General features: G+C 34.5%; 1 protein-coding gene across 1 annotated transcript; it reads left to right on the top strand.

The window, feature by feature from the left end:
• The first annotated feature begins 1,337 nt into the window (after positions 1-1,337).
• On the top strand, positions 1,338-6,024 carry LOC131635908 (aminoaldehyde dehydrogenase 2, peroxisomal). The gene is made up of 14 exons (XM_058906548.1): positions 1,338-1,610; positions 1,693-1,916; positions 2,017-2,165; positions 2,867-2,959; positions 3,034-3,157; positions 3,291-3,356; positions 3,535-3,601; positions 3,720-3,796; positions 3,989-4,102; positions 4,466-4,543; positions 4,635-4,786; positions 4,881-4,941; positions 5,028-5,134; positions 5,718-6,024. Exons 1-14 carry the CDS (start codon positions 1,502-1,504, stop codon positions 5,806-5,808), a joined length of 1,512 nt encoding a protein of 503 aa, XP_058762531.1. The 5' UTR covers positions 1,338-1,501; the 3' UTR covers positions 5,809-6,024.
• Positions 6,025-14,749: the final 8,725 nt, after the last annotated feature.

Below are 14,749 nucleotides of genomic sequence, written 5' to 3'. Positions count from 1 at the left end.
AATTCAAATTCAAATAGAGGAATCAATATAAAATAATTGTAAATAAACATACAAAAAAGATTTTGTATAGAATTAAAAATTAAAAATTAAATGCATATAACACCTTTCAATACGCATTATTGTATCTTTCCTATTGAAAATAGTTGACATTACTTCTAATTTATATTCATTTCTTTAATATCTATAAAAAAAATATTTGACATTAATTCTAATTTATATTCATTTCATTAAATATATCAAATATAAAGAAAGAGTTGGTATATAAATCTTTTTCTGTCAAGATTATAAATAAAATTATACGTTATTTTTTATTTAATAAATGTTCTATTTTTGTTATTGGATATGCAATTTGAATTAAATATTTTTGCTGTTTTTATTTCATTACATTAGTATTTTTGATTCGGTATGAGTAGCTAACACAATTATAAGAATTTAACGACATATATGTGATAAGTAACATTAATATTAATAATATACATCTTTTGTACAAATTTTTCTTTGGTAAATCAAATTAAATATATATTTAAAGTTAAATAATGAGATTTAAATGTGTTGCATTAAATTATAATATGTCATTTCATTATTTTTTGTTTCTTGACTTATATAGATGTTATAATTTTTTTTTTGCAATTTTTTATTTTGATAATTTGAATTTGCAATTTGAATCATGCTCATAAAAAGGCGGGTAGACATACTAGGGGTGGGAGTCCATAAAAATTGTTGATAATGTGCGTCTGCGGAAAAAAAGACGGGTAGACATACTAGGGGTGGGAGCCCATAAAAATTATTGATAATGATAGTACATAATAACTACATTATCTCAATTTTTATTTATTTTTTTACTTTTTATCAAGAACTATATTTTTTTAGAGTTAAAATTGAAATCAACAATAATAATTAATTATCTCTAATATTATTTTAATTTTTATCCAACATAAATATCATCATTGAAAACAACTACAAATTGATAAATTAAATTAATATTGATATGATAATCATCATTGAAGAAATTATTTCGCTTAATTAATATATATTTTAATATAATTCTTTAACCATAACCATATTATATTTATTTAATATTTATACCGACTTTACGTGACCCGTGCGGACGCACGGGTCCTTTACTAGTTACTCTATCAAAATTAATTCACTGCAAACACCAAACACCAAACACATCTAGACTAGATCTGATCCGATTGGGCATTGGAACTTGAACACCAAACAAACCATCGGTTTCAATTACAGTACTCTACCAAATGAAAAAATTTATTTCAGTTGACACCACCCACCAGAAATGGTAAAAAATAACTTAAAACCAAATACAGCAGCATAAATAATAAATAAAGATCCAAACAGCTAAAAAAAAGAAAGCGAAAAACACCGTAGAAAAGCATACACTATTTTAGCTCAGTTGAGTGAACAATTTGAGCAACTTTCACTGTGATCAGATCCATCTATCTCCATCAACCAATAATAGATTAGAGAGAGAAAAAGTAATATCATGGATTTTCCGATCCCGACTCGTCAGTTATTCATTAACGGCGACTGGAAAGCTCCCGTTCTTAACAAACGGATTCCCGTCATCAATCCCGCCACCCAAAACATCATCGGTCTTTCCCCAACTACTTTTTCCGTCTTCTTTTATTAACGCCGTTAGATTACTTCAATAATCTCAATTCTTGTTTACTTCAGGCGATATCCCAGCCGCTACTAAGGAAGACGTCGACGCCGCCGTCGCTGCCGCTAAAACTGCTCTCAACCGTAACAAAGGCGCTGATTGGGCTACCGCTTCTGGCGCTGTTCGTGCAGGGTATCTACGCGCTATCGCCGCTAAGGTTACTGAGAAAAAGCCTGTGTTAGCGAAGCTTGAGTCTATTGATAGTGGAAAACCACTCGATGAAGCCGCGTGGGACATCGTGAGTGCTATAACTAACTAACTTTACTGTTAACTGTTAACCGTTTCGAATTTGCGAAATGAAGATTGTTAGTTATTTGTGTGTGTGTGTATGTATGTAGGATGATGTTGCTGGTTGCTTTGAGTACTATGCGGATCTTGCTGAAAAATTGGATGCTAGACAAAAGGCGCCGGTGTCTCTTCCGATGGATACATTCAAGAGTCATGTTCTTAGGGAACCTATTGGAGTTGTTGGATTGATAACTCCATGGTAGTATTATATTACTTGCTTCTTTTTCTTCATTTGCCAAAATGCATATGTATAGTTAAAATTCTTGTTTAACCTTAATTTGTAGTAATTTAGTTACTATTTCAACTTCTATTCGGCCAATTCCGTCTGACCTCGGTGATTGGATCAAGCTGCAACTAGACTTCAATGGTCTGAGGTTTGGATGGAAGGGGCGGACTCCTCTGATTTTGTGTTTTACTTAATGGTCACTTTGCGGTTGCGGAAAGACTTTTGCGAATTCGGTCGGAACAGGTGTTGCGACGCTGATTGCGGTTGTCGCGTTAACCATAATTTGTTCTTTATCACAAAAACAGTGAATAACGGTATAGATATTGGTACCTTTCGATACCGTTTTGTCGCGGCCGTATTTGTGGTAATTGACCGTTTTTTAAAACCTTATTGTGTTAAGAAACTGATTCAACTTCCATCTAGTCAATCCAGTCAAATCTTGGCAGTTTGATTAAGAACTCGATGGTCTGAGATTTGGTTGGAAGAACTGACCTACTTATTTTGTGCTCACAATCGTGTATTAAGAAATTGCCAAATTCGATATGGCAATGCAAACTTTTTCTCACTGATACTAGGTCCTCTGTGACACTATGTACATCTTTCATTTGCTTAATGTAATAGTGTTGTTGATTGTTATTTGAGTATTGTTAATTCTTAATCAAATGTTTTTTTAGGAATTATCCTATGTTGATGGCGACATGGAAGGTTGCTCCTGCACTTGCTGCGGGCTGTGCTGCGATACTGAAGCCATCTGAATTGGCATCTTTGTATGTTCTCATAGACTCTTACAAACTTAGTTCTTTGTTTTGTTTTTTCTAATGTGTTTTACTTACAATTTTAGAACCTGCTTGGAGTTGGGCGAAATATGCAAAGAAGTGGGTCTTCCGCCAGGTGTGTTGAATATTCTAACTGGATTAGGACCTGAAGCTGGTGCTCCTTTGGCAACGCATCCCGATGTTGACAAGGTTCAATTGTCTTTAGATTTTAATAGATTTGGACTTATACAGGATCGTATCGTATTATGTGTCTCACATTAATTTTGCTATCATGTTCTAAAGCTATTATGATCCCATGTCCAACATTGGACATTTCTAACAGGTTGCTTTTACTGGAAGCTCTGCAACTGGGAGCAAAATCATGACAGCTGCAGCTCAGCTGGTCAAGGTATTTTTAAGAAGTGTTCTTTGCAAATTATGTACAGTTCATATTTCCTTTTGTTTTAATGAAATGACAAGCTGACTCACACTCAATAAGAGTTTGGAGACTTTTTTTCCTATTCATATTTTTATTTTCTATTTTCATGAGTTTCAGCCGTAATACCAAATTTGTGGTTTTCTGGCAGCCTGTTTCACTGGAGCTTGGTGGAAAAAGCCCATTAATTGTTTTTGAGGATGTTGACCTTGATAAGGGTAAGTTCCTTCTCCAATACAACTTATTATGTTATTTTTCTCGCATTGTGAGTGAGAAAATTTTATCTATTACCTAGTATTACTTAATGTACTTATCTCCATTTTCCGTGATTAAAAGCTGCTGAATGGGCCCTCTTTGGCTGCTTCTGGACAAATGGTCAGATATGCAGTGCAACTTCCCGCCTTATTGTACATGTAAGTATAACAGATAGATCCCACTCCACAAGTAATTGTAACTTTCATTACATTTTTCTGTTGTCTGCTTATATGGGACTTATCATACTAACTTCAATTGTGCTAGAATTTTGTCGTACAGATTTGGTTGTAGGGATTTTGTCGTCATTCATCTACAAAACTGATAAAGCTAAGATACTTCTATTATTTCAGGAAAGTATAGCAACAGAATTTTTGAATAGGATGGTGAAATGGATCAAAAACATCAAAATTTCAGATCCCTTGGAAGAAGGTTGCAGGCTAGGACCTGTTGTTAGTGAAGGACAGGTATATTTTCACTTCTTATTTCTGTACAATGTACACGCTATATGTTTACTTGACATGTTTTGTGAAATCTGTAAAGTAAAGGATGGGTATGCTTTTGCATGTCCAAGTTGCTTATTATTATTCAAAGTAAATGTATCGATGAATATTTAAGGAAAAAGACGGGTATGCTTTTGCATGTTCAAATTGATCCGTCACATATATTTACTTAACGTATCTTCTAAACTCTGTAAAGTAAAAGACGGGTATGCTTTTGCATATTCAAATTGATTCTTCATATTCAATGAAAACATTTTAGTAATACTAAGTTATTTCTCTTGTATTACATGATTATGCTATATCTAATATTCACATTATATGGTTCAGTATGAAAAAATATTGAAGTTTGTTGCCAATGCTAAGAGCGAGGGTGCAACCATTTTGACTGGTGGGTCTCGACCAGAGGTATGATTATGCTTTCTGTGCAAGAGTGTTCAGTTCGGTATATCTGCAATTGCCATGATTTTTGATTGTGTGTTTTCAAATGCAATGACAGCATCTAAAGAAAGGATTCTTTATTGAACCAACCATCATAACTGATGTGACTACTTCCTTGCAAATTTGGAGAGAAGAAGTATTTGGACCTGTCCTCTGTGTGAAAACGTTTAGCACTGAGGAAGAAGCTATTCACCTAGCAAATGACACTGTGTGAGTTGATTTTCTGCGAACTGCCATTAACTTCATCTGTATACAGTTTTTTCTTCTTTTTTGGATTGGTATCTAATACTTTGGTCTTCTACAGCTATGGCTTAGGTGCTGCTGTAATATCAAATGATCTAGAAAGATGTGAGCGTGTTACTAAGGTGGGACTGATCATAGGTTATCACAGAAAACAACTAAATAATTGAGTTTTCGTTTCAATTAATCATTTTATCTTGCTCTGATGCAGGCTTTTAAGGCCGGAATCGTATGGGTCAATTGCTCTCAGCCATGCTTCACTCAAGCTCCATGGGGAGGCATCAAACGTAGTGGTTTTGGCCGTGAACTAGGAGAATGGTATGACTCTATTTTCTTGTTTAGCAAACATGAAAATTTTCATAAATGACTCTTTCCATTTATTTTTCTCTGGATGAAGAAGTGATGACAACTTCTTAATATTAAAAAAAAAAACAGTTAAAAGGTGAAGTCAATGGATTTTTGAATGCACTAGTACCATTCCCTGTTGACAGTTTATTGATCATCAAATCTTGTACAACTAAATTCAATCTAAAAGTCAATAAAACTATGAAAAGATCATGGCAATGTTGCATCCCTTGCACTGTAAAATTCAAGTAATTATAGTAGGCATTCATGTGCATAGCCACGTCTAAATTAGTTATATTAATAAATAGACCCTTTGTGTATAATGAAATAAAATCCAATGCTAGGACCCCCTTCCCCAGTGGCATCCAAATTGCATGTTTCCTTGGTCTAAGAGTGTCAGAAAGGATTGGTGACACAATTAATTGTTACGCAATTGCTATAGAGACTACATACCTTAACCTCTATTATTGTCAGATATGGTGTGTGATATAAACAAGTTCGCTAAACCTAATCTTATTTGAGCTCGAGTCTGATTTTTTTATTGGATTTTTTTCAGGGGACTTGACAATTACTTGAGTGTGAAGCAAGTGACTCAGTATATCTCTGACGAACCATGGGGCTGGTACCAGCCTCCTGCAAAACTGTGATAGGTGTCTAAAAACTGACACGAGAATAAGGGTTGGGTAATACCAAATTATGGCCGATCTTGAAATGAGAAGGCATATAAAGTCTTGTAAAACAGTGTAACTGGTTGTACTCAAGTTTATGCTTGTAGTGTTTTTATTCGACTCTATTTTATTGCTGGCCTAACCATTATGCGTCAATATTTTGCCGTCTATCATTCATGATAGGCTTCTCTCCAACTCTGGTATCATTCCTACTATCCATGTCACGTTTATAGGGGACCAAATTAGGAACAGTTCGTAAGTAATCATGAGATTACACCGGTTCGATTAAAATATATTTGGAGTTGTACAAGTAGGTCATTGAGTTGACTAGTTTTGTGAGGAACTGTGAGTATGAACTATGAAGTTTAAGTATCATTTTACCCTGCATATTTCTTGACAGACACATAAATACAAGGATCACAGATTTTATGGCGACTTTGACTAAAAATAATGTGGCTTACTAGTCCGTTTAGGATTTGTATAATAGGATTGCTCGTGAATAGGTTATTTATTTGTATAAGCTATAACCAATCAGTTTCTATATAAACCACTTGTTACAGTTGGATTTTAGAACCAACATACTCTCTTTTTTCCACAACTAGTTTTGTTTGGTTATATCCAAACTGGTTCTAAAAAATAAGGTGATAAAAGTTTGATCGGACTGGTTGGTTCAACCGCCAGCAGGACCTGCATCTAGGCCAACTATGGATGTAAACCGCTCTGTTTAAAAACCAGAAGAACAAAAAATGACAAGTCTACAACACCATGAGAGGTGCTCAAATACCACTAAAACTCAAAATCCTCGCCCTAAAAAGGATGGCACAACTATAATCCAAAATAGGGGTGTTCAAAAATATGGTTAATTAAATTGTATACTGAAACTGAAGTGAATTGCACCATAAAAAAACTGAATCACTTAAATGGTTAATGAACTGCACCGTTTAATTTAAACAATTCAGATTCAGTTTAAAACCGGTTCAAAACCAGTTTTCTTTTATAAACTGGTTTAATTATATAAATTAATTTTTCATAAAATTCTAAAAATAAAAAATCATATTTTTTCCAAAAAAAAATAAAAAATTTAAAAATAAAAAATTCTGAAAATAATTTTTTTTTTTAAATTAAAAAAAGTTCAAAACAAAATAAAAAATTTTGTAAAAGAAAGTCTGAAAGTAAAAAAAAAATAGTGTGAATAACAAAAACTAAATTTCTCTTTATTTTTCATTTCAATTAATTAATGTAGCTATTTGGCACTTTAACTATCAATTTGGTGCTTAAAGAACAAAGTCCTTTAACGTGACTGTTTTAAAAAACATTTTTTAATTAAATTAGTGCATATTGTTTAGTACCAATAATAATAATTATAACCAAAAGAAAAAACTTTGATAATTTTATTTTTTGAATTACAACTCAAACAAAATAATATTCAATTGTTTAACTGAAACAACTTTATAAAATTTCTTTAACAAGTGTTTGTCAAAAAAATATACAAAGAATTTATTTTTTTCATTATAAAATTGTTTTTGTAAAAAATATTTTTTGATGGTTAAAATACACTACAAATAAAGATATTACATGTTCATAATGTTCATAAAATACCCAACAAAATTTATTAAAATTAAATAGAAAAAAGATTGAACACTAAAAAATATAACTAAATAAAATTGTTTCATTAAAAAAATTTGATTACTAAAAAAATAGTAATCGATTTGATTCACAATGTTAATTTTAAATGTTAATTTCAATTACTACTGGTACTAAAGAATATGTATAAATTTACTTACAAATTTGTTTTTGTAGAAAAAGAAAAATATGATTAGTATGGAATATAACAACGTTAAAGGACTTTGGTTTTTTCAGCTGGCCGTTAAAATACTAAACAGTTATATAAATTAATTGACTAAAGTAAGAGAGAAACCTAGTTTTAGATATGAAAATATAATTTTAAATGAAATTCAATTAATCATAATTAAGAGAGAAAATGTTTTATTGTTAAATTATGAAGGTGCATTATGCTAATGCACACTTTAATACAAATGAATCGGTGTGTTATAGCATTTCCATATATATATATATATATATATATATATATATATATATATATATATATATATATATATATATATATATATATATATATATATATATATATATATATATATATATATATATATATATAAAAGATTTTTGTAAAATTAAAATTTTAAAATAAACTAATTTTAAAACAATTTCTAGTATAAAACTGATTTATAATTACAAACTGGTTTTAAACTAGTTTATATATACATACTGGTTTAAACCAATTTATAACTGAATTAAAACTGCTTTAACAATTAACTGAATTGTTATTAATGTGGTTATTAAAAACTGAACTGAACCATTTATATGGTTCAGTTCAGTGCAGTTCATGAACCATGAACACCTCTAATCCAAAATGAGTCTAAATGACCTAAAAGGCCATCAAAATGCTACAATCTCATTCTAAAAAGGATGACATAAAAGTAACATTAATTCTTCATAACATAAAAAAAAAAAAAAAGTCACAACATTAAACATAAAATAACTGAACATTAAAACAAACTATCAATCATCATCCTCACCATCATTGTCATCAGCATGCTCCACATCGTCCTAATCCATAGGTGTTGCCCCCTCCCTAAAGAATGGTCTGTCCTCAGGCCAGTTGCAATAAGCGTCGTACTCCTGATGAATTGGAAAAGTAAGGACCTCCTCTGAAGCACACTGATGGCGGTATAACATCTGCAAAGAATCATGAATAAAAGATCAGGATCTCCGATTAGCATCGAATCAATCTCAATTATACATGCACGCCATCTGCGCGTTATAGCAAGCTGGACCAGCCGGAGGAGCCATGGCCTCAAATTGAGGCGCTACTGCACCTGCAAGTCTAGGAACACAATACCGACCCACATACTCGTTATCAACAACACTCCGAATAGTTAAGTGAACCATAGGAGGGATCTCCGCACCTGCTCTGCGACATAAACCCACGATTAAACCTGGATAGGTCAAGGGGGCTGGGGATTTGGTACCAAGAGTGTGGCCACTAGAGGCAACAAATTTTAACTCATGAGAGATAATCTGTGCAATGTCAACTTGCCCCTCCGTCATGATAAAGTAAAGCAAGTAGTCCGTTTCCACGGGAAGAGAAGAGGCGTGACTTCGAGGCCTAAGGTTGTAAAGCAACAATGTCATGAAAAGTTGCACCTTAGTATTCATGTCACATCTTCCCATTTTTGTGGGAAAACCTGAGGGGTTAAGCTTGAAACCTCGATCCTGGAATGCAAGAGTGCTACTAACCTCTTCTAAGTTCAAATCCCCTCTTCGCATCTTCTTTGCATAATCACATTTCTCACTCGGGCGAAGGTCAAGTGGGTTACCAAGATAGGAGTTAATGGCATCCCTAGAGAATGAAACTGCTCTCCTTCTTACGTATGTGGAAAAAGGATACTTCACCCCCTCGACTGGCACAACATTGGCGTAGAACTCACGCACAATGTCAAAGTTGATCTGAGTCTGAGGTTCCAACAATCTGCCCCACCCACGGATTTCCATCATATCAACAAAACCCCTATATGATCCTTGAGGTTTCAAGCTAAAAATATTCTCTTGCCAAATGTGGCGGTCAATCAATTCTCTAAATTGGGCCTCTTGAGGGTGCCCCAAAAATCTGGCATTGTCGAACGAAAGAAGAGATGTACTAAGACCTGCACCAGAGCTAAAGCCTAGAGCTTGACATGATCTCTTGCCTCGCTCGGATCTTGACGACATCTACAAAAAAACAAAAATATATCCAAAAGGCATCGGCATTATGTGAAAAAATATGCAAATAACCAATTACTCATGCCAAAGATGTGCTGGATGCAGAAAGACGGAACTGGAACCAGAAAAAATCACATATTAGTGAACTGCGCTAAGCCAGATAGGCACGCTTAGCGCGCTCACGATTTTCTGGTTTTTCCAGAAACAAAACACATGATGCAGAGTTTCCTTAAGGGTTTGAAAACCCACTTCATTCAACACAACAACAACACTTTACATGATATCATAGCATTAGAGGATGATGGATAGTCTACAAAAACTAAACTTAACACCAAACCCTAAAATTCAAACTAACAATTATGAACCCTAACTAATTTTTTTTTCATAAATTCTAAACTTCACAACATATATTCACAAGAAATCTACTCATAAACAAGAGACCAACAATTATATACATGCACAAATGTATAACCCTAAAATCTAAAGAAACAGAAATTAGAAAAATTGAAAACAAACCTTGCTTAAAGTTTCAGAGATGATGAACAAAAGAAATTTAGGAAGAGCACAATAAAAGCTTCACAAAAATTCAAATGGAGGTTAGGGTTTGTGGGAGCAAAAAGGAAGAGGATCTTTGTGGAAATTGTGGAGAAATGAAGAAATGGGGCATATTTTCGCTAAGCCCCCTATTGGAGATTACTATTGGGCCTCTGGGACCAGGTCAGGTCCCATTGGGCCCTCTCTTTTTCTGGTTTCTTTGTAGTTCGTTTAGCGAGCTCCACCGCGCTTAGCGGTAGTAGAAAAATTTTGCTAAACTGCTTTTGATTTAATCCCGACAAAACCCAAACATAATGAACACTATAAAATCGTAAATACTTACAATGTTGGGGTGCCTCCCAACAAGCACTTTATTTAACGTCGTTTTAGCTCGACGGTCTATGGTGATTTCAAGGATCACCAAGAGAAACGACACAAGTCTCTTGATTAAATTCTCCACCAAGATAAACTTTCAATATTTGACCACTGACTGTCCACACTTTCTTTGATTTTGGGTACTCTAGCACAATTGCTCCATAATGCTTCACTTCTTTGATTAAAAATAGTCCCGGCCATTTTTACTTTAGTTTTCCCGAAAAAAGCTTTAACCGGGAATTGAAGAGAAGCACCATTTGACCAACTTTGAATTCCTTGCTCCAGACTTTCTTGTCATGATAGAATTTCACTTTCTCTTTGTACAATGTGTTGGAATGATGCGCAATGGTGCATTTCATCCAATTCCTGCAATTGAAGTTTTCTTTTTTCTCCAGAAAAGTTAGAATCAAAATTTAGATATTTTAAAGCCCACAAAGATTTGTGCTCCATTTCTACAGGAAGATGACAAGTTTTACCGTACACAAGTTAGAATCAAAATTTAGATATTTTAAAGCCCACAAAGATTTGTGCTCCATTTCTACCGGAAGATGACAAGTTTTACCGTACACCATTTGGAACGATGTTAAACCGATTAGGGCTTTGTAAGCGATACGATACGCCCACAAAGCTTCATCCAACTTAAGAGACCAATCCTTTCTCGAACTTGAAATAGTTTTTCTAATATTCTCTTCACCTCTCTATTAGACGCCTTTGCCTGACCATTCGCTTGTGGGTGGTATGCGGTTGCCACTCTATGCTTTACATCTTAATGTTCCAAAACTTTTTCAAGTTGTGTATTGTAAAAGTGTGAACCTCCCTCACTCACTAACACTCTAGGCGTACCAAAACAGGAAAAAATATTTTTCTTTAGAAAATTAATCACCATTTTGCCATCGGCCTTTTGTGAAGCGGTTGCTTCCAACCACTTTGATACATTTGAAAAGGATGAAGGACATGGTCCTACAAAATCTATGCCCCAACAATCAAACACTTCTATTTCCAACATGCTATGTAAGGGCATCTCATCTCTTTTCCCTATTCCGCCAACTCTTTTGGCAACTATCACAATTCTTCGCATGCAAGTGCGCATCTTTAAACAAAGACGACCAATAAAATCTCGATTGAAGGACTTTTGTTGTCGTACGCAAACCATTGTAATGACCTTCATACGGAGAATTGTGACAATGCCAAAGAATGCTTTTAGACTCCTCAATTGTGGCACACCTTCTCAAGAGATTATCAGTACCTATCTTAAAAAGGTAAGGTCATCCCACACATAGTAATTGGCATTCGACAAGAATTTCTGTTTTTGGTTCCAAGTTAGATCTTCAAGTATCCATTCGGTCGCTTTATGATTAGCAAAATCCGCGAACCAAGGTCTAACTTGCACCATAAACAATTTTTCATCCGGAAATTCTTCTCTTATTTAACTCTCATGATTTGTAACTTCCACATTGACTTAGCATGATAAGTGATCCGGCACCAAATTTTTGGACCCCTTTTTATCACGAATTTCCAAACTAAATTATTGAAACAAGAATTCTCTGAATTAGTCTTTGTTTTGAATCCGGTTTGGTGAGAAGATACTTAATCGTCGCATGGTCAGTGTACACTAAAACTTTAGAACCAATGAGGTAAGACCAAAATTTCTCAAGAGAATACACTATTGCAATAAGCTCTTTTTCAGTTGTTGCATAATTCACTTGAGCTTCATTTAAGAATTTGCTTGCATAGTGTATGACATGAAAAAAAATTGTCTTCCTTTGACCAAGTGCCGCACCAACAATATAATCACTCGCGTCATACATTAGTTCAAAATCAAGTGTCAAATTGGGTGCGATGATTATGGGTGTGGTAACCAAATTTTCTTTTAAAGTATTAAAAGCAATTAAACATTCATCATCAAAAAGAAAAGACTTAGCTTTGTTGAGCAAGTTGCTCAATGGCCTTGCAATCTTCGAGAAGTCCTGGATGAATATCCGGTAGAAACCCGCATGACCAAGGAAAATCCGGATTCCCTTCACATTTGTTGGTGGTGGTAGCTTCTCAATAACCTTAATTTTTGCTTGATCAACTTATAGGCCTTCAAAGAGACTTTGTGGCCGAGCACAATTCCTTTTGTAACCATAAAGTTGCATTTCTCCCAATTGAGCACCAAGTTGGTCTCCACACACCTTTCAAGCACGGTATCCAAATTTTTCAAACACAAATCAAAGGAACCTCCAAACACGGAGAAATCGTCCATAAAAACTTCAATAATTTTCGGGATCAAGTCAAAAAAGATCGCTTGCATACACCGCTGAAAAGTTGTCGGTGCATTACACAAACCAAAAGGCATTCTCCGATATGAAAAAATACCAAAAGGGAATGTGAAAGAGGTCTTCTCATGGTCCTCCGGGTTAACTACAATTTGATTGCAACCCGAATAACAATCCAAAAAATAATAGAAGTTTTTTCCCGACAATCTCTCTAACATTTGGTCCATGAACGGTAATGGAAAATGATCCTTACTTGTAGCTTGATTAAGCCTACGGTAGTTAATACTTATTCTCCATCCGGTAACGATTCTTGTGGGAATTAATTCATTCTTCTCATTCCGGATTACCGTCATACCTCCTTTATTTGGAACAACTTGAATAGGACTCACCCAAACACTATCAGAAATAGGATAGATCATCCCTGCTTCTAATAGTTTCACAATCTCTTTTCTCACAACTTCTTTCATGGTTGAATTTAAGCGGCGTTGAGGTTGTGCAACGGGCTTGAATTCCTCCTCCATCATAATTTTGTGCATACAATAGGTCGAGCTAATGCCTTTCAAATTTTATAAGATCCAACCTATTGCTTTTTTATTTTTCTTTAAAAGTTGAATTAAACCATGTTCCTATTTCTCCGACAAAGTATTACTAATAATCACCGGTTTGTTACAACCATTTGAAGGATAGAAAAACACTTAGAAAGGGGGGGTTTGAATAAGTGTAGCTTTAAAAACTTGACAGATAAAATAAATTGCACAGTTATTTTTATCTTGGTTCGTTGTTAACTAAACTACTCCAGTCCACCCCCGCAGAGATGATTTACCTCAACTGAGGATTTAATCCACTAATCGCACGGATTACAATGGTTCTCCACTTAGTCAGCAACTAAGTCTTCCAGAGTCTTCTGATCACACACTGATCACTCCAGGAACAACTGCTTAGATACCCTCTAAGACTTTCTAGAGTATTCTGATCCACACGATCACTCTAGTTACAACCTGCTTAGATAACCTCTAAGACTTCCTAGAGTATTCTGATCCACACGATCACTCTAGTTTCTTACAACTTAATGTAATCAATTCTAAGAGTATTACAATTGCTTCTTAAAAGCTATAATCACAAACTGTGATATTTCTCTTAACGTTTAAGCTTAATCTCACTAATATATTACAACAGCAATGTAGTGAGCTTTGATGAAGATGAAGATTCTGAGCTTTGAATAGAACAGAGTTTCAGCAAGTTAATATGAGTTGTTTTTGTTCAGAATCGTTAACCTTGCTTCTCATCAGAACTTCATATTTATAGGCGTTGGAGAAGATGACCGTTGAGTGCATTTAATGCTTTGCGTGTTCCATACAGCATCGCATTTAATGTTATACGCTTTTGTCAACTACCTCGAGCCTTGTTCACGCTGTGTCTACTGACGTTGCCTTTAATAGCTTTTAACGTTCCTTTTGTCAGTCAGCGTAGCTTGCCACTTGTACTTCCTTCTGATCTGATGTTTGTGAATACAACGTTTGAATATCATCAGAGTCAAACAGCTTGGTGCAAAGCATCTTCTGATCTTCTGACCTTGAAGTGCTTCTGTGCGTGATACCATCAGAACTTCAGTGCTTCTGATCTCATGTTCTTCTGATGCTTCCATAGACCCATGTTCTGATTCTGCTTCGACCATCTTCTGATGTCTTGCCAGACCATGTTCTGATGTTGCATGCTGAACCCTTGAGACAAAGCTTCTGAGCGCTGAATTATGCATACTCTTTATATATTTCCTGAAAAGGAAATTGCATTGGATTAGAGTACCATATTATCTTAAGCAAAATTCATATTATTGTTATCATCAAAACTAAGATAATTGATCAGAACAAATCTTGTTCTAACAATCTCCCCCTTTTTGATGATGACAAAAACATATATAAATGATATGAATTTGCGATCAGAAAGAGCAGACGGCAAAAGACAAATTACAC

Source organism: Vicia villosa, linkage group LG1 (genome assembly GCF_029867415.1).
Source record: "Vicia villosa cultivar HV-30 ecotype Madison, WI linkage group LG1, Vvil1.0, whole genome shotgun sequence".
Lineage (NCBI taxonomy): Eukaryota > Viridiplantae > Streptophyta > Magnoliopsida > Fabales > Fabaceae > Vicia > Vicia villosa.
The sequence above is the reverse complement of the archived record's forward strand: the minus strand, read 5'-3'. Positions and strand labels throughout refer to the sequence as shown.

What these genes read in the sequence shown, in the direction of transcription:
- LOC131635908 (XM_058906548.1), top strand. Translation starts at nt 1,502, where the DNA reads ATGGATTTTCCGATCCCGACTCGTCAGTTATTCATTAACGGCGACTGG. An exon ending in CCATCTGAATTGGCATCTTT is followed by an intron (nt 2,960 to 3,033) that starts GTATGTTCTCAT and finishes TTACAATTTTAG; the next exon opens with AACCTGCTTGGAGTTGGGCG. An exon ending in CACCTAGCAAATGACACTGT is followed by an intron (nt 4,787 to 4,880) that starts GTGAGTTGATTT and finishes GGTCTTCTACAG; the next exon opens with CTATGGCTTAGGTGCTGCTG.